At 39.0% G+C, this 23,122-nt stretch overlaps 1 protein-coding gene across 2 annotated transcripts in view; it reads right to left on the bottom strand.

Moving 5' to 3' along the window:
- Positions 1-1,786: 1,786 nt before the first annotated feature.
- Positions 1,787-23,122, bottom strand: part of COL4A5 (collagen type IV alpha 5 chain) — a 48,635-nt gene continuing 27,299 nt past the window's right edge. The window contains exons 30-48 of one of the 2 annotated variants that reach the window (XM_026848301.1): positions 22,904-22,993; positions 22,044-22,183; positions 20,974-21,100; positions 19,673-19,753; positions 19,010-19,108; positions 18,427-18,477; positions 17,419-17,604; positions 14,616-14,624; positions 12,330-12,338; positions 10,834-10,967; positions 10,357-10,429; positions 10,149-10,220; positions 9,643-9,771; positions 9,282-9,380; positions 7,794-8,006; positions 7,277-7,454; positions 6,592-6,706; positions 6,095-6,267; positions 1,787-4,533 (exon numbers count right to left, since the gene is read on the bottom strand). In XM_026848301.1, coding sequence (XP_026704102.1) covers positions 4,452-4,533; positions 6,095-6,267; positions 6,592-6,706; positions 7,277-7,454; positions 7,794-8,006; positions 9,282-9,380; positions 9,643-9,771; positions 10,149-10,220; positions 10,357-10,429; positions 10,834-10,967; positions 12,330-12,338; positions 14,616-14,624; positions 17,419-17,604; positions 18,427-18,477; positions 19,010-19,108; positions 19,673-19,753; positions 20,974-21,100; positions 22,044-22,183; positions 22,904-22,993 — 2,060 coding nt within the window. In that variant the 3' untranslated portion in view covers positions 1,787-4,451. The remainder of the gene's footprint in view (positions 4,534-6,094; positions 6,268-6,591; positions 6,707-7,276; positions 7,455-7,793; positions 8,007-9,281; positions 9,381-9,642; positions 9,772-10,148; positions 10,221-10,356; positions 10,430-10,833; positions 10,968-12,329; positions 12,339-14,615; positions 14,625-17,418; positions 17,605-18,426; positions 18,478-19,009; positions 19,109-19,672; positions 19,754-20,973; positions 21,101-22,043; positions 22,184-22,903; positions 22,994-23,122) is intronic. The other variant, XM_026848302.1, reaches the window with a different exon arrangement.

The raw sequence follows: 23,122 nt of genomic DNA, 5'->3' as shown, positions 1-23,122 counted from the left end.
GGGGGTGGGGGGGGGGAGAGCAGGAGCTGTATAGACCTGGGAGGTAAGAACCCCACCCTTCTTTTGTTTAAAAAATACCACACCAAGCTAACTTTCTTGGATTTTCTTCTGAGTTACTAAGTTAATTTAAAACTTTTTAAGCAAGTGTTATGGTCTATAGGAGACCGACTGCCAGGAAATGTAGCTCAGTGGGCACTGAAGCTGTTGGCACAGTAGCTCTGCCACCATTCTGTGCTCCACCCAGGGGCTGCAGCAAGTACCTTTACTCAAGACAGCAGTTTGTCTGCTTTACTAACCAGTTACTCTTCATCTTGCTGCCAGCTGAGGCTGCTCTTGAGCACCAGTCACCTGTCTGCTACAAAGGGTTGAGTGAATTCATTTTTCTTTCAAAAGCTACTAGTTCTAGATATGTAGCCTACATTTTAAATGTGGAACACTGTTCCTACTCCCCTGAGCTAATCACTGCTCCCACCTTTCATTAGCAATAGTGTCCTGCTTTTTGTCAATAAAATACCCTGGAGAGACTAAATTATTCTGGGTTCTCATGCAATTTTCAGCTTGTGCTTCTAGGGGAAGTAGCCATAGCAGCAGAAGTATTATACATCCAGCAACAGTGCTGGATTATCTAAAGTGTAACTTCTCTGGGAAGGACCTGTTAAAAACATGTAATGCTGCTCACAGCAATACAGTCCTAAATCCGGCAAAATGACCTTCCCCCAAGTATCTCTAGGATAGCACTTCTGTAAGGTTCAGGCAGCATACTGACTATAAAATACTTAAGCTTCTACTTAATCAAAGCATATAGAAATTAATTGCAGAAGATGAAATTTTAGAACTCTAGTACCTGTTGTTTGCAAAAATCAATGTAGCACTTTTCCAAATTCTAAAAATACTTTTTAGAATAGGTTACTTCATCTTTTGATGTGAGAAATCCTCACTATAGAGGGGGCTGACCTTTACAATAGAGGACAAAACACTGCACGCTTCTAAAGCACAGAGCTGGCATGTAGTTCATCGTACAGAAATGTTGCTGCATGGCCCTGTGCACCCACTTTGGTTTATAGATTGTACTTTGATCACGGAATTGTTTCAGAAGTTTAAATCCCACCTCATAAATGAAGGAAGCTTTCCTCTTATTCAAGGATTATAATAGGACTTACTAGAGTGAAGGTACTGAAAAGCCTGTCATAGCAGCAAGTTGCTTTCTAATACTAGAACAGTGTAAATCCAAGTTACTCAGGAGGCTTGCTGGTTTTAGGACTTGCAGACTAGTATTCCTTTAGAAAGCTGCATTTTTTCACTACTCAGCCCAGTTGCAATTGACTGTACACCACCTGCAGCAAGCTTTGAAGAACAAGAACTGGGTAGTGAGCAAAGAAAGGTGATGCACTCCCCTTCCAGTAAGCATTCTTAAAGTCACTGCTGTCTGCTGGCACTTCCAGGAGCTCAGGCATGTTGCAGTTCTAGTTTTCTTCCAAAGCTATATGGTGCCCTCGAGTGGCTAAAGTGTGCAACTTGACCTACAACTTAAAATACTTGAGTTATCTTCAGGTTCCTGCTCAAGAATAACTGAAATAGATAACTTTACATGATTAGTTAAGAAAATAAAAGCTTTAGTTAAAAACAGATCAGCCTTCAGGAAGAAGAACCTTAATTGTCAATGAAGAAATGGTGTTCTAGCTGGATCATGTTTAGGCTATGTTGAAAACTACTTCAAGGCTCCAGTGTTCAAAACAGTTTTTTACAACTTCAATAATAAATCTGCAAACACAAGCTTTTACCTGTAGTTTAATATTTATATGCCGATGGATAGCACCTAGAGGCCCCAACCAACATTTGAGCCCCCTCAATGTCTCTGCCCCAAAGAGCTTACAGTCTAAGCAGTCAAGAAGTAGGAAGAAATAATAACCATGCTTTCCTTTATAGATCAGTAATTCTGATCCAACACAGGTCAAGTGATTTACCTGCTCTAAGGCACAGAATGTGTGGTGGGAATTAAAACATCTCTTGAATCTCTGCTGTAGGTCTGTTAAAAGATGCTCTTTCCTCTCTAGACCACCTTTCTCTTAATAAAAATTAGCCCATTTGGAAATCTCAGCCTGAAGCTGATTAGTTCTCCAGGTCAGGGTGAGAGCTGCAGGAATAGAACAGAGAACGTATCTATTGGAAGTGTAGCTATTTCATGTATTTTAATTTTTCATGGTCTTCACAGGTTTGGGACTTAACACTGCCACAAGACTAGCTGTTCTGGGTGCTATCTACCTTAGACTGGAATGGTATCTCCTCCTGTCTTAACACTTCAGTGGGCTTTGCTCTACATGCTGCGAGAGAAGGCCAAATCCTAGAAAGAAGCACTGGTTATACACTACTGGAACAAACATGTTCTGCCCTTTCCCAGGTCCCCATGTATGAACATTTGGTTGTGAGCACAAGACAGGGCTTGGTAGGGAAGGCTGGGAGAGCTCTTTCCTTTGGGAATTCCTTGACCTCAGCATCCATTCTTCTGCTTTTTTGGGGTTAGGGAAAGGCTGCTATGTTCATTTTAGGCTTCTGTGGAGCCAGCAGTGAGATAAGGGCTTGTGTTTTAAGAAGAGACTTACTATTTTATTTCAGCTTTGGTAAAAAGTTCTCGACTTGGAGGTAGCAGCAGGTTCAGTTTATTTCTATATGCATCAGGAAACCAAAGTAAAATGAGTTGAAGGATGCACATTGCTGAGTTGCCCACTCTCTACCAACATATATAACTGCAGCTAATCGGAAAAAAAGACAAAGCTATTAATATTTTGCACTTTAAACTAAAGAACTTTAGTTTCATACTTAGTTGAAAGCTTTTGAAATCAGCACCAATCTCATTGTACAAATCACTGGCACTGGTCAGTCACCAGTCCTATGTCTTTTGTCAGATGTGCATAAAACAAGGAGATTTCTGATGCTCCATGTTTACAATGATAACTGAAAGGTAAGAATGAATAGCCGTTAGCAGATAAATTACTTAACAGTAGTCAATAAACAAATACACTTCACCTATATAAAGCAGTATGTTAATTCACAAGTTAAGTTGTATTGATAGTTGAGGTGGCGATATACAACGAAAATATTAAAGTAGCATCACTTGAAAAATAGTCTTGCTTTGTCAGGGAGCTCTGTTTATACAGAAGGGTAAATGAAACAGCACTGACCATAGAAGCTGAACAGTCATGCATACAAAAAGCGATCACTTTTCAGCTATTGCACAAGTCGTGACACTCTAAGACATACACAGTAGGAGTCTTTTGTTACAAAATGACATCAGAAAGACTGCATGCACCATCGTTCAAGGCCTTATGTGAACTAGACATACACAAGAGTTGCTGTATACTGTAAATACATTGTGGATGTGTATAAATTCACATAAGATTAATTTGTAAATAGGAAAGTTTCCACCAGCTTATGCTTTATTTTATTCACAAGGTTTCTTAGCATGTACACTACTTTGGATAAAATGCATGACACCCACTTCAGAGTAGAGGTTTCATGTAAGGATAATCTTAAATGCTTTGGTAACTGGATATTCTCAAGGAACAGGTTTTGTTAAACCAAACTGATTACTAAAATGTGACTGTGACTTTTATTCAGAAAAGAAGGATATAGAATATGGCTAATAATTTCACATATTTTCACAAGATGATAAAAACAACCTTTTCAAGTGAATTGGGATTTGTAAGCACGAATAAAGCCACTGATAGCATAGTGTACAACATTTAAAATCCTGATCAAAATGACTTCAGAGTAATTGTGCATTCCCCAGATATATCAGGTTGGCAATTGAGGAAGGAAATGAAATATTAAATGGAGAAGTTGGCATAAGAGGGGTAAATTCTCTCTGTACCACAAGTTTCATAATAAAATACTGCCATATCTTTTCATTTTAGACATAAGCATTTTTATATCAGTCTGGTTTGTTTCTAAATGACTGAAAGTTTCAACTAAAAAGGTGTTTACACAATATACACATTTCATTACTTACAAAGAGAAATAAGCTTAAAATTTCATATTAAAAACCTGGGATACAGTAGGGTTAGTAGCACCATGAAAAATGTTTTTCAAAACTGCAGTCTTGTTATTTTAAACATACTCAGTGCGTCATGTTTTTCTTTATTCTCTTGGTTGATCAAAAAGGTGCCATTTTGGTACAGGGAGAGAAATGAAAAATTTCATCTTCTGATCCTTTGTGAAACTCAGGTGTTCTTTTCTGTTTCCAAGAGGTCAGTTCTTTCATCTTAGTCCTGTTGTTAAATATGTACCGAACAACCCTTAGTTTGGCACATGAGTGAGGTACACTTGAATTTGCTTGGTTAAAACAGTTTGGATTTGTTTTTTCTTTTCTTTCTGCACAGTAGCACCATTGTTGCAGCTGGAAGACAGTGCATCTTAGGAATTTTCAACTGTTTTATAAAACATTCTCCAAGATGTTACGTCTTCTTCATGCAAACTTGACAACGACTAATACGCGTCCTCAAATCTCCAGCTTTCAGTGTCTCTGACTGAGGTTTACTGGTAGACAGACACAAAGGTACGGTTAGGTTAGCTTTTTCTTTGTTTGCAAAATTTTTCCTTAATTCACAGTTTAAGATAACACTAAGTATGTATGCAGAGAATTAGTCATGTATTTGAGAGTTTTCACAGAATCACAGAATTTGATTCTTTTCCTTAAGGTTGATCTTTCTGTACATCCTCAGCACCAGATGACAGACACTCAGCTGTGTCCAGTGTCTCAGTATGCACCAGGTGTGCTAACCAACTACTTCAGGGTAGCATATGATGTAGCACAAACACCAGTGTGGAAGGTGAATTTTGTACATTTAAGACAGTATTTCTGGGGGTTTTTGTTTGTAGCCTTTGGGTTTCTAAGCTGAAAGGGACTTCAGCAACTCAAAAAATACTGCAACAATGAGATTTGTATTTAAGTGATGGCTTTATGAAATTATTTATTTATATTCTGAAAAGGTAAGGAGGTGGAAGATTAACATAACAAATTCATGTAATATGCATGTACACAGACTAAGTCCAATTCTTAAAAGTTTCTTCTAAAAAAATAGAATAAAAAGGAAGTTGCGTTTACGGAAGACAGAAAATAGTAGAGACAGAAAACTCAAAGGTGCGTGGTAGTCATTAGTAGGGTTTTCACTAGTGAATTACCACTGATCAACTAACCTGAAAACTTAGAGTGATGACTATTTAATGCACATTAAGTATCACAGTTGTAGATGTTACACAAAACCAACTTGGGGGCCACTACTGCTGTATAACACAGTGCACACTGCCAGCCCTGTACCACAAAGTGACATTTTTCAATTTGGTGTCAGTGGCAATATTTATGAAGTTTTTATCAGTACACAAACAGGGCAGTAGCAATTTATTCTAGGAAAGAGATGATTTTTCAAAGAAAAAGAGGTTTTGCTACTCCAGTTGAAAGGGAAAAAAGTTTGAGGAGTTGAGAGACTCCAGCCAAAATGCTGACTGCAGAGAAGCTGAGGACAGAATGTCCATTGGCTTCCTTGCAGCCAAAATGTCATCTTAACTCTTCTGCAAAGTACTGGACAAAATGCTTGCCATGGAGGGTATGAAACCTCCTTCACACAAAACTTAAAAGCAGGTTATATGAACATCTGCCTTAAAAGGCTTAAGCAGAGTTGATCTTGCCCTTCATGCCTGTCCCTTTTATGTCTCTGAACTACCTGTTCAAATATTTGAGTCTATTGAAAGGCCTGGCAAGAAAAAAAACCAACCAAAAAACACCACCAAAATTGATCTTTTAGGCTTGAAATACAATAACTACAATAAGACTATTTTTAGAGAAGGTACTGCTAAACGTGAATAAGAATTGACATAAGAATCTGACTCCTTGCAAAACAGAATGTGCCCTAGCAAGTTTTTTCATAATATTAAAGGCTTACCAAGGAAATGCTTGAAAAACTGGTTATGAGGGGGAAAACAAGTTTAAATTATTTCCCTATACCCCTGTAAACAAATAATTTTTGATCTTTGGAATAAATCCTGTTTCCAAAGCTTTCCTTCTGGAATAAAGCAATGTACAAGAAACAAGTTTTCTTACCTGAACATTTCTGACACCTCTACAGTTGCCAGCCAGAAACTATATGAATTGGCATAGTAATTACAAGTGCCACGACCATGGCATTCAATGAAGGGAGCTGAGCGGAATTCTTCTAAACAGGATCCAGGCGATGCCAAGGCCTGTCCAGAGCCCTCTGCTCCAGCACTGGTGTGCTGGTGTAGGGGTGGAGGAAAGAAACACACAAACAAGAATCTTACAGTAGGCACTAAAAATTAAATAGCACAGCATTCAGTTACTAAAAGAGCCGCTGTTGCATTCTTGGTTGAGATAATGCAGCGTCAGACACCTCCATATATACCAGTTACACTGGGGTCTCTGTACTGGAAACAACACTGTTAATCTTAGCTACCATGGTTAGTAAGTGAAGGTAAAGGCTTTTGAGTGACAACCACTGTAGTTTTTAACAAACTCCTAAAGCAGCTAGGTGAGGACACAAGTGGGGACGAGCCACTTCTGGAGCAGGAGGCAGTTCTTACCATCATGAAGGAGTAGCCAATCCAAAGGGAGTCCCAGCCTGGAGGACATGAAGGAATCTGAATAGTCTGACTGTGGACAGCTATCACCATAGCAGGAGCTTCACACACAACACACCTGGACACAGGGGAAATACCAGGAGAAACACATGATATTAAAATATGAGTATGTTTTATTATGAATTCCTACACAGAGAAAGGCAGAAAAGCTAGCCTGTGAGAGGCTGTCCTATTAACCTAGACTGCTACTTCTCATGGATTTTGTAACAGCAATAAGACGGTATTTTAGAGTGCAAAATCTGCCTTTATTTCCACTAGCAACCACTGGCTAAAATACCGAAGCAGTTGCTGAAACAAAAAGTGGAAGCTCAAAGTCCCCAGGTGAACAGCTTAATTCTAGAGCCAATAGCTCTCATGTTCTCTTTCCTGTCCATGGCAATCTTGCACTGCTGGTTACATAGCTTCCTCAGTCAAGGAGAGCTCTTACAGCCTTTCAGCCTCTAATTATCACTGCTGCACACAGGCAGACCTTTCAAGACGATAAATACCTCAAAACAAGGTATTTTCCTAGTAGTTCCCAGAGCAAACCATGACAGACTCATGTCTTAATATCCAACCAGCATGCTGGAAATCCATGCTCTTTATCCAGATCATGAAAAAGGAGAGCTGCTGGCCTGCTTTGTCTCACCGGCTAATGAACGGCTGGATGCTCTGCCCCGTCAGCGGCTCCATGCTCATCGGCATTGGCTCTGGAGTTGAGAGCCAGTAGGAATAGTCATTCCTTGATGCAAAATTACAAACATTGTTGATGTTGCAGAACATGAAGGGCATGGTACTGAAACGTCTAAGACAGCTCCCAGCAGTACCTACAAAGTAAGATACATAAAATGTGACAGCAGAGTTTTCACTTGATTGCTTTTTATAGCAATTCTTTGAGAAGAATAATTGTGTGTTCTTCCTCTCCATCCGTGAGTGCACAGAATGTGCTATCAAATTGTCACATGAAGGGAAAAACGTAACTTCTCAGTTTTGGTTTACATTCTTTCATCATAATGTGCAACTCTGGAGGTAGTAGATCTTAGTACGCATTTTCCCTCCTCATCTAAGAAAGCTCTAAGACTGTCATATCTGCCGAGAGCCAGAGCATTTGAAGAAGGAGCTACAACCTCTTTCCCCTTAAAGACAGAGCATAGAGAGTATCTCACCCAAATCCTGGCCATGTGCTCTCTCATTTCCTTGCACATATAGAAGAGAGAATCCATCATATATTCTTGATGTTCCTTGTGGACATAGTGGTGTATCCCTGGTCTGGCTGTGCCGGGTTATAAGGAATCCGTGAGCAACAGAAGCTGTTCCAGGAGGGCCAGGTGGGCCTTGTAAGCCATCAGGACCAGGAGGTCCCTGTATTCCTCGTGAACCTGTTCACACAAGAGAAACACAACACACAGTATTTAACACCACCATTTCTTGCTTGTTTAGGACTAATGTAGCTCTGAAACGTAGCATGCTCTTGTGATTAATGTGCTTGTGAGTTGGGGGACCTGGGGTCTGCTGACACTATCTTCCTCAAGTTATTTTTTCATGTAAGCTTGGTTAAATCACTGAGGCTGTCATAGCCAGGTATAAAATAGCACAACTTCCCTGTGTTGTAGGGGTATTATGAAGTTAAACACGTTCAGAACTGTGAGGCACTAAGGTAACAACTGCAGTGGACATGACAGCCACTGGAATGAGTCCAAATCACCTTCCCAATTCCAGAATGTATTAATCTGTGTATGCAGCTCAGTAAGATAATATTGAAACATCCTGATCAGGATCACAAAATAAATGGCAGAGCCAGAAGCAGAAGCAAGTCTCACTCTAGGGCATGCTATGATAACACCTGAGCCAAAGCCCACCAAAATGAATAGAAAAGCTGCAGTCAGCTTTGGGTTGCAAAAAGTGGAAATAGGCTAGAACAACCTTGACTGAGAGCAAGAATGAGTCATGTGACTGAGAAAGGTATCAGAAAAGGCATCTGTTCTTGAACAGCAAAAATATTGGGAAATAAACCCACAAATATTTAGACTATGTTATTCCACAGTCATTCTTATTGACATTTTTTTCACTAAAATAATGCTAACAGATTTCATAGAGCTACTCAAAGGAAAAAAGGCATTAGAGATTTTTGTACTGTTTTAACTGTTAAAATTCTAATGCTTTTTCTTGCAAGTTGCAATACATAGCTACTTAATATGTATCATCTTCTTTAGAATATTGTCGCAGTGACCAGACTGATTTCTTTTATCAAACTGTAATGCCAAGCAATAGCCACACTGGTAGCTGAATTTCACCAGGGACAGAGATATTTCCTTTATGAGGTCTGTTTTTGCCACATTCATTATTTCCATAATTGAAATTAGTTTACCAATCTCTCTCTTCTATTTCCTACTACTATTATCTCCTGTGCAGGGGTGCCATTAAACTTGAGATAAAGCACTTGACAATATGCAGTGACTGACAATGTGTTGGTTCCAAGAATATTACAAATGAAAGTATGTTTGGCTGTTTGTAATATTTTTGCATAAAGAAAATACCAAAATTATAATTTTATTATTATTTGCATGAGGCAAAGATGTCACTTTCCAGTATTAGCCTGCACTCACAAAAGGGAACATCTTTTCCACTGGGTCTTCAAAGGATAAACGCCATACCTGGTTGGCCTGGAAGACCTCTCTCTCCTTTACGTCCTACTGGACCATCAAAACCAGGTAGCCCATCTCGTCCTGGGTCACCAGGAAGACCAATTGGACCTAGAATAGACAAATGAATAACTGAAACAAAAGCTCTCAAAATCTCACTAAAGAAATCTTTAAATTGTCTGGGACTCATCTATTGTTTCTTCATGATACATTAGATAAGAGACCATTAAATGAGATGGATATGGTGGAATCCTACATTTATCTATTACCTCTTGCTGAATTCAGTAACTTGTCCCTGCTGCCTATGCCAAGTTACATCCTGCAGTCAGCTATACTGCTTAGTCATTTTCTCTGTGGCCACCTAGGATCATACCTGGCAAGCCCTGTGGCCCTGGCAATCCAGGTGGCCCTTTCGACCCAGGCTGTCCCGGAGGACCCGGCGGACCAGGGTCACCTTTGACAACAATGCTTCGTCCAATGGTACCTGGTAAACCTGGTGGACCTGAGAGAAAGCAGCATTAGATAAAGCAGTATGAGATAAACCAAACTGGAAGACAGCATTAGAAATAGTTCCTGTTACCATTATTGCAAAGTCAGAAGCCAAGAGCTCTATCAGTGCAAAGAATAACTGTAGATATAAGGCAAAATAAGTGCTCTTGGTGACCCCTTCCCTCAAAGAACAGCTCTTGCAGGGGTTAGTGCATGTAGACTGGATACTATGGTAGGATTACTTGTAGGGCTAAAAAGTATAGCCTGGAATTTGTGTTTAAGCTATTGTTCACTTTCATTGCTGGCTGAGACCAACTCAGTCCTACATCTGTGTAACAAATTCTACTGGCACGGAGCAAAAGTGACAGTACTGCTACCCAGGACTCCTACCTGGTGGGCCTGGCAGTCCTTGACTGCCTGTGAGGCCAGCGGGTCCTGCAGGTCCAGTGGGACCTTTCATACCTGAAACATCAAATTCAGACAGTTACACAGTGAAAGAACAAAATCTACTACAGGAATAGCCAAAATCAGCCACATCATCTTCCTGAGTGGCTGTTACTCTGTCTGGAGGTTTTAACTTGAAATGCTCGTTAAATACCTGGGAATCCCGGAACGCCTGGAAGCCCGGGGTCACCCTTCATTCCATTCAGACCTGGTCGACCAGGATCCCCCTGAACAGAAGAGCTTCACGTTATTCACTCATCTTCTCAGCAGTTTCAGAAAAACAGAGAGAAAAGGTGGCTGGGGGATGAATAAGCACTGTGGGTCTGTGAACTAGTGCTTTGAAGGGCTGAGGCCATGCACTCTGCTCACCGCACTGGGTGCTGTCAGAGAATGCTGTAACATGGAGTGTGCACTGACGGCTCCAGCTCCTGCAGGAATGGGGACATCCTGCCCTGATACTGAGGGGTGATTAAGGAAAAGACCCTCTTACTTGCTAAAGACAGGGTGTTAGCTACCACATTTTGGCTTTTATTTTACTATGATAAACTGCATGTTCCACCCAAATATATTCCATTTTAATTGCATTTATTTTAAAATAAAATAGGAGAAAACCTCAATTTTTTTGTCCTACCTGGCGCCCAGGTGGTCCTTGATCTCCCTTTTGACCAGTCAGGCCAGGTGGGCCAGGTTGACCTGGGTTCCCCCTTTCCCCTTTAAGTCCTCCATTGCCTGGTGGCCCTCGTGGACCTTCTGGGCCAGGTGGACCTTAACGTTGCAGAACAAATATGCACAGATCAGTACATGTCAACCATTCTCCCCCAGTTTGTGCCTTCAGTGTAAAAAAAAATTAAAGATATTTTGGCTTGACTTCCCAGCTCTATTACAATGCTGCATTCAGGATAAACTAAAAGTAAAACAAATAGAGGGATTATTTGCACTACCCAAATCAGGAACCAAGGCTCCTTATCTAGCTGATGCAGAGAAGCAGGTCTTTCCAGAAGGCAGTGCAACTCACCTGCGGTAGCAGCTTACCAGTGACCAGACCGGTGCCTTTAGTAGGAGCCGAGAAACCCAAAAATCAGATGGTACAAATATCCCCTCTGCTGACCTGCATACATTCACCATCTCTTAAGTGCTGTCTTAACAGACTGAACTCCTTTTGAAAGCCAGTCTGAACTATGTAAAATATTGCTGCTTTTTTGCTGTTAAAATTTAACACGCCTATTGAAGAGCCTGGTATATAATGTCTATTGACTGCTGGGCAGCAGGAAACCCATCATTCTGCCTTGCTGAAATAATAAACCGAGTTGCAGAAACTGTCTCTGATGGATCTGTCTGTCTTTAGTAGAATTATGCTGAGAAAATCCAGTAGAGGAACTGTGCTATGTCTTTAAATATTTTCCCTTTGCTACAGCCACATTAATCCAAAGGAAAGCAGTGGATTTAAAATAAACTTAGGTATTTGGAGAACTGAGATGTGACCCCCACCTCTAAACCACCATATAAATAGAAGGCAACCAATACTAGAGTTTGTGGCAAAACAAGCCATAAACAAGTGCAGCAACAGCTAATAACGTTTTACAAGTTAGCTTTCATAACTGAATTAACAAAAGGATTTCTTTGCAGGACAGTGCTATGACATTCTACCCTGTGGTACAACAAATCTAATAACATTTATCAGTGTGCTGAATTTTCAATTATTCTGCAACCTCAAGTAATTTTTCTTCTCCTTTGACACCCTCATAGTCTATATTCAGTGAATAAATTTGATGAGCTGTATTTCTTGCATGCAAATCTGAGTATAGAATTCCTTTCAAAATTTTTCTTTTTAAATCAACAGCAATTTTGTACCAGATTTCACACATATCCTGTAGCAGTTTCAACTACAGAAAGCATCCCATCATGCAAGGATTTTTTTGGGTTCATTTTGCTCTTTTAAACCAGTCTGGTATTGTACACATGCAAAATAATAATGGGTTACCATCTGAGGCATGCTAAACAAACACATACAATCTGCAGGGCAGCTGTAGTCCTTAGAAAGGTAATCACAGAATTACAGGAAAACATCTGTTTCTCTTACATCAAGTGCAACGCAGTAAAATAAATTGACCGAGTTAAGAGTCTAACCTGGAGGACCTGGAAGGATCAGAGTTCACCAAAGCCCAATGATCGATGTTAGAAGGGTCAGACATCACACAGTACAAAACAAGATTACTAGTTAGAAATAGTACAGATGACAGCATATACACTACACAACAACCCATTTCACCAGCATATTTTGTATTTACAATATAATCCACATGCATGCATAAAACCATACATGAATACACAATGATATGTATTTTCAGATACAAGTTATTCTGGTGACTAGGCTCTACTAAGACTAACTTGACACCTCACTTAACAGCAAAATCAAAGCATTTACTAAAGAATTTGTTATTGCTTTAACATTACAGCTGAGGTCTGTAACTGGTTAGTCCTACTCACAATGGGGTTTGGACTATGTAACCATTTCACTGACAATAGTCAATGCCACAGGGCCTGGGAGCTTGGCAAATATGCAGGTAAATTGTGAATGACAATTTACGTGAGCAAAATTCTGCTTTGGGCAGGGGGGAAGTGTGATTAACAGGAGGACTTCTCACTGCTAATCAGGTATGAGCCTCAACTATCTGTGAATGAGATTCTAGGACTGAAAAGTAGACTTACACCCTCTTCAAAATGGTAAGCAGGATTGACATGGATCAACAGGGCTGCAGACGTTATAAGCAAAAATACAGCAGAACTTACAAATTTAGAATGTGTTGTCCTTACTGTTAGCATTATTTTTTCTTGATAAAAATACCCCAAGATGCTAATTTACCTGTTTAAGATTATTATGGAGAAAAGCACATTACCAGCATCCTTAGAAAAATCCTTTAAATGTCCTCATTCAAAAGGTAAGCTGCTTGTCCCCAACATGCTCCTGAATTAATACATATTTTAGCTCCTGTGTCACTTGCATCTTTCATGTCAGTGAAATGATTTATATATATCAACATATCACCATGCAATTCGCAGCTAAAATCTAGAATAAATACATGTCAGGTTTACCTCAATGCACTTTCTTAAATATTTGGTAAATTATTAAAAATACTAACTGCAATACAGTTGTTAAAAATAATGACATAGACATTTAATGGTTACTGTTAAGCACTTATAAACTATATTTCATGGTCAGATAAGTTTTGCTATGATTTATAAATCTGTCCTATACTTGTTGATTACTGAACTCTGGCTGAGCACAGTCACAGGGTGGAACAAAACATGAAGCAACTGATAAATTCCTCTCAGCACACCCAATGATGGTAACCCTCTCTGAAAATGTGGGTAGTGCTTGTGTGACCACAGTTTAATTAAAAGGTAAAGCCACATTCAGTTTTTTACATGACTGCAGAAAGCTAGGATTCGACCATCAGGGACTATGACATTTGCTACCTCACAGTGCCGAGGACAGCATACTAGCATGTATTCCTTCGTTGAATTTTCATGACAGTTCTTTGCTTCCTGAAAGTCATCATAGCAAAACCTAAAGACATTATTATTAAATGGATATACCAAGTCATTTTCAATCTACACACAGATGTTAAAAAAACTTTGCAAGAGCTGGCTTGTGCTACATGCTGATATGCTAAATTATGATAAGCTTGTGAAAACAACCATGTTCTTACCAGTCCTGCTCCACTGCCCTAGCATTAGGGAGGGGAGGGCTGTATGCTTCATATAATTAAATATATGTTAAAAGGAAAAGCTTTCCTCATTTCTTCTAACTGCTGGTGAAGCAAAACAGTGTAAATAAGGATTTCTCTGCACTGGAAAGTTACAGTGCTAAGTTGGGAATGTAAAGCATCACTGTTACTCTGTATAAATCTGTCTGCAGACACTGTTGGTATAAAAGAAGCATCTAATTTATTTAAGTCAGTTGAGAGTGTCCAAAATCAACAGTAGAATGTGTTACAAAAATGAGTACTGTCACTTGCCCAAACTGCAAAACACAATTATATAGTAAAGACATGGGAGGACAGTGCAATATGCTTTTTAAAAAAAAGATGAAAAGCAGTATATATTGTTTTCAACTTCCCTGAGAATCAATATACTAAAACAAGTTTCACTGTTGGGGACACTTATTAAAAAGCCTTGCAAATCTGGACCCACATGATCTTCCACCATGGGGAGAGCAACACTGTGTCCTTCTAAAGTCAGTCCTACAACAAGGTAGAGGAAGAGTCTGAAGGTCAAGTCGGAGCTTTTCTTTTCTACCACAAATTAAAAGGTAAGTCTGAAAAATGACTCAGCATATCTACATTTAGACACTATAAAAGTATATACATTCATCTTCATGCAAAGTTATTATTTTGGAGTTAAGGGGCTAACCTGAGGGACCTGGGAGTAGGGGGTCAGAGTTCACCAAGGTCATCATTAGAACAAGGGGAAAAACATCAAAATTGTTAGAAATACCAACAAGCTAACATATTCAACTAAACCTTTCTTTTTAGATTTAGCTCAATATTCCTTTAAGTACAGTATGCAAACCACCAAACTATTATTATTCATAGTAATGAAAATAGACATGTGGAGTAACAGCAATGTTGGTGTTGCCCTGGAAATTGGCTTAATTTTATAATCAATTAATAAATCTGTCCCAACACCATCTATCTATCTATGTTTGTTTTAGGGGCAACTCAACTGAAGTCAGAGAGCTACATCATGTGTGACTTCATTGCTTTTACTAATCTTAGAATATACCCAGAAGTGAACAACAAACAGTATACGTATACAGCTTCTGGTTTTATTTATGTCCCTAGAAGGGGGGTAATTTGACAGCCACACAGCTGCTTTTATGACTGACTGCCTTATGTTGAAATGTTACAAAATCAGCATTCCAACAATAGACTGTGTTATCATTTGGAACAAAAGGCTGGAGTGCCGATTGTACCAGAACTGCAATAATAGTTTGGTTTATCCACATTAGTTTACGGATAACTGAGCAAAACAAATGCTTCACTTTGTACATTGCATGCAACAAAAATGGAAATAAGAGAAAGAAAGAGAGAAAGAGAGAGAGAGAACATGGCTGAGCAGAACCTCACTGGTTGTTTTCCCCATACCAATGCTCATAAAACTGCACAAAATGAGTCCCACCATTCCTCTACCTACCTCCCCAGCTGATTAGAGTCACTAAGCACCTGATTTATACAGAGAAATGTGAACAAGTTGAGAAGCTTCATAAAAACTCCAGTGCTATACCAGATCACAGAATCTCACTTGGTGGTTTTATTATACATCAGGAAATGCTTAGCTGGTTTATTATTTGGTTTGTTTGTGGGTTTTGTTTTGGGTTTTTTTTTTTTAATTATCTTTGGAAGATCTTGACATCTAGGATGTCTTAGGCCTTTATTTGGGCATGCTTAAATTACAAAGCCAAAGTCCAGCATCCCACCTTCTCCTATCCCTTCACTCCTCCTCCCTCTTGCCCCAGGTGCAACTCTAACCGCAGTGAGCAGAGCTGGGATTACTTGTCCCATACTCCTACGTGTCAGTGAGCAACTAGGCAGCAAAGGACAACGCCACACAGAAAGTGGAAAGCAAATTAGGACTACTAACTTGCTGCAGGGATGCCCCACTAACTGGTTAGAGCCCCTGAGGCACAGCAGAGAGTAAGTTCCTCCAGGAGAAACGGAGAATGCACGCACTCCTCCTTCCACTAACCAGAGAGGAAACCAGGAAGAAATTGTGACTGGCTGTGAATTATTAACCTACTGGGTCATTCCACACCAGTCACATAAAAAACAGGTTTAGGCCACAACACAATTCAGGTATTTTTGCTAGGACTAAAAGAAAACCTCACTATACTGGCAAACAGCACCCCAGTTTTAAAGTGTTATGAATTAAAACCAAATGTTGTTTATAATGACTCATTTTTTAAATGCCATTAGGACAGATGAGTTCATAGCCTACTCTGCACAAGAGAAAAGCTCATACTACCGTTGAGAATAATCAAATATTACTCAATTCCAGTTCTAGTGAAAATATTTTGATAAAATTCCATTCTAGAAATGTTTTTCAGTGGGATTGTCTCTTGCTGTATCAGAAGCAACAATAAGGAAAAAGTAAATCTTAAAATCTTTCCAAGTATGTACTGCAAAACTAAACTCTCCCTTGATGACCCAAAATAAACAAAATGTGTAGCAGCTATTTTAAAAATGTCCTAACTCAAAACTAACTTTTCCCAAACAAATCTTTGAATAACAGAAAAATCTGAGGTCAGAATTTGAGGGCAACAAATAAAAATATTACTTCTCCATTAATATGCAAAGAAAAAAATAAACCACCAGCTTGGTTTGAAAGTAGTCTCTTTTAAGGAGAATATGAAGCACGTTAAGTGAGATCAGTCTTATTGGTGGCAAAGTACTTCTGGATTCAAAATGCAGCAATAAGCTTGAACCAGAGCTGTGACAGGTTGATTAGAGATATATTTTTCAAGAGCAGTATCTAAATGCAAATAAACATTCTATGACACAAAATAGAAATCAAATTCTAATACACACCAGGGAGTTGCTCAGCAATGTTAACTTAGTATTTTTTTCATTCCCAGAATTAGTTGGTGCAGGAACAAAATGCAAACATGGAATGGAAAGATGAACATGGCATGATGGTGCACCGAGTCCATGGGAGCCACATGACACAACGGAGCAATGACTTATGTTACATGACACGAGGATGAAGAGGCAGATATCCAATTTGATCATGCTGTGATGCTAGCGTGAATTTGATTTTCATGACTCTCAAAATGATGCGGTTTGTTACTTTTGCTTTTTTGTGCGCGATGACATTTGCTGATCACGTGACAATACTGCAAAGGCATCAAATGCTCAGAAGTCGATACCGTGCTCACTAGATGATTACTGTGACAGCATGCGGAGAATCTCCCGTTTATTAACGCATTAGATTTTTGCTGCTAGGTATCAGAAATTAATATAAAGAAAGGCTGTTTTAATTTTACTATCTTTGTTACTCTTGGCAACAAAATCCTCTGGTTGCCCACAGACATTAAGACCTATGCCATGAGGCTTGAACTTATCCATCCAAATAAACTGAGGAAATGTAAAGGCTGATAACCTACCAGCAAAACATCAAAGTACAGACAGATGTTGATAGGTACAGCTCACGCTTTTACCTGGCCTTCCTGGAACACCTGGTGGGCCAGGGCTACCTTTAGGACCTTCCAGAGGCGGCCCTGGTAATCCTGGTGGACCTGGTGGACCCTGTAGACCAGGAAATCCCTGGAAACCTGGTTCTCCCTTCAGACCTGGCAGTCCAGGGGGCCCCGGTGGGCCAGGTAACCCCAGTTCTCCTTTTTGCCCTGTAAAACCAAATAGCCGTGTTTATGAATACTGTTACAGATTGATAGGCAAAAAAGTCCAAATGTCAATTTGCAGAGCCATTTCTCTCTCTTGAAGAAGGTGCAAGTCTGGCTGCAACTCACCTCATTTGCACAGTGAGACAGTATAAAATTGGTCTAACATTCAGAAAAAAGTCAGGGGTAATAATTCTTGCAAAAGAAAATGCTATAGCTTCTGACATATTCAAAGATGTTGCTGTGTCTCACTTTACAGTGATGCTGTAATTCATAAACATCCTCTGAGTCTGTAAGCCTACAAGCAATGTTTTCAGTGAAGAAATCTGTCAATATTAAGGCTTCATCTTTTTTTGACACTGCTGAAAGTTAAGACATACTTGCAAAATTTTCAAATAAGCTTGAGGAATTTAGGAGCCTTAATACTATTGGAAAGTAATATAACGTAGGTTGTGAAGTTGCTTTTGAAAATACAGCAAGCAGCTATATTTTCAAAGCAGCTTAATTTGTCTTTTTTTTTATGAATGTTTTATTTACTGAAACAAATCAGTAAAGTTCTACACAATGCAGTAGACTATTATCCTGAGTGGATTTATGCTGTCTACATAATTGCTAATTTATAAAATTCAGTATTCAGTAATGTCTTTATTACCATGGTTAACTGAAAATGGTCTGCTGAGAAAAAATGAACATTGTTTTAGTTGTTGCTATGGCATTCATTTGTTGCAGAACATACAACATGGCTTGTTTTGGTTTGGTTTGGTTTTTTTTGTGTGTATAGATATATTGTACCTTCAACCTTTTTAATAAAGAACAGAGAAACTTTACCTGACAACCCTGGGAGTCCTGGAGGTCCTGGGCGCCCGAAACCTGGTAGACCTGAAAAGAAAGAGACTCAGTTAATAACGAGCATTTAGCTTTCAAGTCACCAGGAATAAGAATATGAGGCTGAGAATGATGAAAGTGCAGTTTGTCTAAACCTGATTCCTTGAGTACCAGGATTCTCATTCACTCACCAGTCTACACCAATGTTAGAGGTTTTGGACAAAGTGCATCTGTAACTTTCATAAAGTATTTCCATCCATTCCCAAGATGCTCTTTCAGATTTAGGGAGTTAATACTTCTGCATTTTTGGTTGGGGTTCTATCTTTAAGGCAGAAATTACACTGAAGCAATACAGTTACTGTGGAATACAGGAACAGGGGCTGGTGTTGAAGCCAGGTAATAAAAACCTAAGATCTGATTAAATTCTTGTCCTGTGCTTCATTGGCAGCTTGAGCGTGCCCTTTGTGAACCATTCAGCATCTGGGAAGCACAGAAGCAGGTGTGGGGGCAATTATAGGAAAAACAGAATAGAGAAAGAACATCATAATACAGAGTGAGGAGAAATCAAACAGAAAGGATACCTAACCTGGTTCGCCCTTCTGACCAGCTGGTCCAGGGATACCATCTCGACCAGGCTGTCCCTTCTCCCCTGAAGGACCAGGAGGGCCAGGACGACCAATATCACCTAAAAGGGGGATAGAACACATTAGCATGCTAATGCCTAACCTGCAATAAAAAAAAAGTAACTTCCCCCTGACTCCCCACCATCTGAATCTGAAGTTGTGACAATGTCATAACAAATTCACAAGGGTGTAATCTTAAAATTAAAACCTTTCTCTCTCTCCCTACTGACAATTTAGAAAAGGCTTTTAGGCCTGTGACCTTTTAAGCAGTTAGTGTTTGCTAAAAATAATCTAATGCTTCCCTTTAGGATAAATTAGAATTTTGCTCCTACAAAACCAGGTTAGACCACTGGAGTAAATATAAATAAAGCTGGTAAATACTGAAACAGTTAACTTCTTGTTTCAACAGCTAATGATATGACTATGACCGCAGACACAAGTCATCAAGAAGTTAAACTTTTTTCTTTTCTGTTTAATGTCAGTGAAATGTGTGCATTGGTGTTTGAGCATCCACATACATACAGATGCATTTTCATGACGTTAAAAAGATAAGAAGAAAGGAAGTGGCTTCATGTGTTATGTTTTCCACAGAAGCAGCTGACCTTTGCTGCACTGTTCATGCTCACCTACTGGCCCAGGTGGTCCAGGTAGGCCAGGATTACCTGGAGGCCCCTCAATACCTTTTGGTCCTGGAATTCCTGGTGTTCCTGTAAAGTAAAGGCATTTCAATCAAATTAAGCATAAAACTGGCTTTTCAGCAGATCTTGAAATGCTGTAATTTGGGGTGCCCTGAGTAACAAATGAGCTAACTGTATCAAGATGCTGTATTTACACTCAGTTTGCAAATTTATATCTGATCAAGGAGATTAATTATAAAGCAGAGAGTGTACAGAAACAAAATATACCAGCACAACCGTCTTTACTGCTACTCTCAAGACCCTGACTTCTTAATTGTTGAGTACCCATGGCCAAGGACACAGGGAGTCTGGCAGTCTGATAGGAAATTACCATTTGAGACAGGTGTTTCTGCTTGACAATAAATTGAAAGCATTATGAACTGTGGTTGGATAGTCCTTCCCCAACTCTCTTTTCCTCTCCTGAAGAAGGACCTTCATAAGAATGGTGTTTAGTTAGAATTTACATCAGATTCCCACCCCTACAGCATGTCTGTTGCATGATATCTGTTCTGAACAGCATCTGAGCCTGATCAAGTCTCAATACACTGTTCTGACTGTTCAGTCTTTAAGGCATGACATGAAGCAGAGGTTAAAAACTCTCAGGTTCATGGACAGGTTTTATTCTCTTCTAAGCTTCCTGCTGCCATGACTACACTGTTATAAATTCCCTAACTTCCTACATTGAAGTAGCTCAAGCATGCTTGTAGAACAGCCTTTATTGTTGCAAATGCAGCATAGGTAAAAAGCTTGGGTTTTTTAATTGAGAATGAAAGAACTGACAGATACACATAAACAACTGCTATTAATTTTTTAGAGGAGTGCAAAACCTAATTTTATTATGTTCCAGAAAGAGATTTCTCTTTAGAACATATTTTTAGACAATAAATGCTATTAAAGAGCCCAGTATTCCTGATGACACATTTTTGTTGATTCATGAAGGAAAAATATTGAACCAAACACGGGTATTTTGTGGGTCAGGGGAGGCAAGCGTGACTGCTGTGGGGAGTGGAGAGCTAACACAACTGCTGCACCCTCTCAGAGCAGATGAATAATTTCAGAAGGCACTCTCAAGTGATGCATTCACACATTTACTCTTGCAGTGACAATTCCAACAGCACAAAGCTTAGAAGCAGCAGATTGATAGAAACGTTGACAGAAGCCACAGCCCTCCACCAATTACCCACTGTGTTTAGATGTATATACCGACATAAGCAAGAGGGAAAATAACAAAAAATCTTGTTCAGAATTACCTGGGAATCCAGGAAGGCCTGGTTCTCCTTTTGCACCTGGACTACCTGGAAATCCAGGCAAACCAGGATTTCCAGCTATACCTTTACTGCCTGGACTACCTGGGTATCCAGGCAAACCAAGGTCACCCTAGAAAACATTAAGCAGAATTAAGAACCCAGGGTGAGCCCTTCTAGTATGTTCCCAGTCTCGCTATCACAAAAAGGTCACCATCACATTGTGTACACTTCTCCTTATATCCAGTTAATTTTAATCATCTCACACAGAAAATTAACTGGAAATAGCAATTGTAAAGATTTTAACCATTCCCCCATACAATTTTGTGTAGGGTATCAGAGCTTTTCCTCAGAAATGCATACATTAAAAAAAGGATTCTCTTTTCTTTCAGAAGAGACAGATACTTTTACCCCATGATAATGCAGAAGAAAAAATGAAATCTGTGGAGCTTTAATCATGCAATGTTTTTTCTAAATTAATTGCTGCTCAACATCAATTGTTGATGGCATCAGTGAAGGCTGCTAGATATTCTGTATGTCTTTGTCACTTATTTGTGGGTGACAAAAAGAATTATATAGGTAAATATTAGTGCAAATGTTTTATACAGACCTACAACTTTCAAGCAGCAGTAATCATGATATATTGGCTCCTCAGTAATTTATTCTTAAATGCATATTGTATTAATTGTTTTAGAATTAACTACATAATTAGACATGGGAACAGTTATATTTATTGTATAAATCCCTACCAACTATCAAAATATCAATGAGTGTCACAGTGCAGATTAGGCCACTAACTGAACCCAACTTGAAAGGTCTGGTAAACAATCTTCTCCTTTAACCAGATTAAATTATATATAAATATTTTCATCTTTAAAATGAGAAATTTTTGCTCCCACCTGACAAGAATAAACCACAGTCAATCCTACTTGTTATTAATATATTTATATACATATTTACAGTTATGCATAATATATATTACATTATAGTAAAAAAAAAAAACCAAACCAAAACACAACAACAAGAGGATCTCATTTCCTCATGGAATTTTGTCTTGAAGAATTCTGTAAATGTACCTTTGGTCCAGGGAGACCAGGAATACCGATGCTTGAAAGACCAGGGTCACCTTTGTCTCCTTTCAACCCAGGAAATCCTGCAGGCCCAGGCTGCCCTGGACGTCCTGCTATTCCTTGGTTGCCTTTAATGCCTGGGGGACCTGTCCAAAAGACAAAACACAACTTTTATAAGTATAAATAAAGCTTCGGCAGTGGTTCAGAGAAATCACTCAAATTACAGCAACTGAACTAGAAATGATTAACCAATTAACTTGCTGGCTTTGAATAGCTAATGTGTTTTTATTTTTAAGAACAAGCTAATACAATTACCTAAAAATCTATCATGGCTTCTTGCATGGCATTTCTAAGCTTTCTTTTTTTATTCTTAATTTACACAAATCCAAATATCTTGCTGTAGTATCTAGGCACAATATTAGAATCCTCAGAAACTGTATTTTTTGTTTCAGCAATCTTTCTAAATAATAGAATTCACTTTCTCTTTCCCCTTTTGCTGGTGTCTGATGCCTGTCTTCAGGTGGGTTTATAGAATCATCTTTTTTCTGAACTTTCACAGAGTGGAATCTGTGAAACCAGAAAAGTATGAAAGTTACAAAATGTAGATCATTCTGCTTCCACATTCATAAGCACTTTACAATAATATGTATTTACAATATATTTTCTGTTTGCATTTTCTGTTTTAATGGGTATTCCAATTTCTAACATACTATTTCAAGAAATATGATGTAGGGCTTTATGTATTCCTCATCTGCAGTGCCATTTAAATATATTATTAGATACTGCACACAAGCAGATTCACCTTTGTACTACATAAAAGGATAACACTGGCCAAAATGAAGTAAAATACAAGCACAGAAACTAACCTGGAAGGCCCATCTCTCCCATGGCACCTTTTAACCCTGGAGGTCCTGTTGGTCCTGGTTGCCCTGGAAGCCCTGTGTCTCCCTTGATGCCTAGGAAAGTTGTAGTTTTAATTAATGGCAATAATTAAGACTTTCTGATATGAATTTTCTTCTGAATATGCTTGTCATATAATTACAAAGGCAATGGATTTGGAGTTGCTTTAGGCCTCATAATGCTCC

The sequence above is a fragment of the Athene cunicularia genome, assembly GCF_003259725.1.
Source record: "Athene cunicularia isolate RWA chromosome 4 unlocalized genomic scaffold, athCun1 chr4_part3, whole genome shotgun sequence".
Classification (NCBI taxonomy): domain Eukaryota; kingdom Metazoa; phylum Chordata; class Aves; order Strigiformes; family Strigidae; genus Athene; species Athene cunicularia.
Note: the sequence above shows the minus strand (reverse complement) of the source record. Positions and strands in the feature narration are given on the sequence as shown.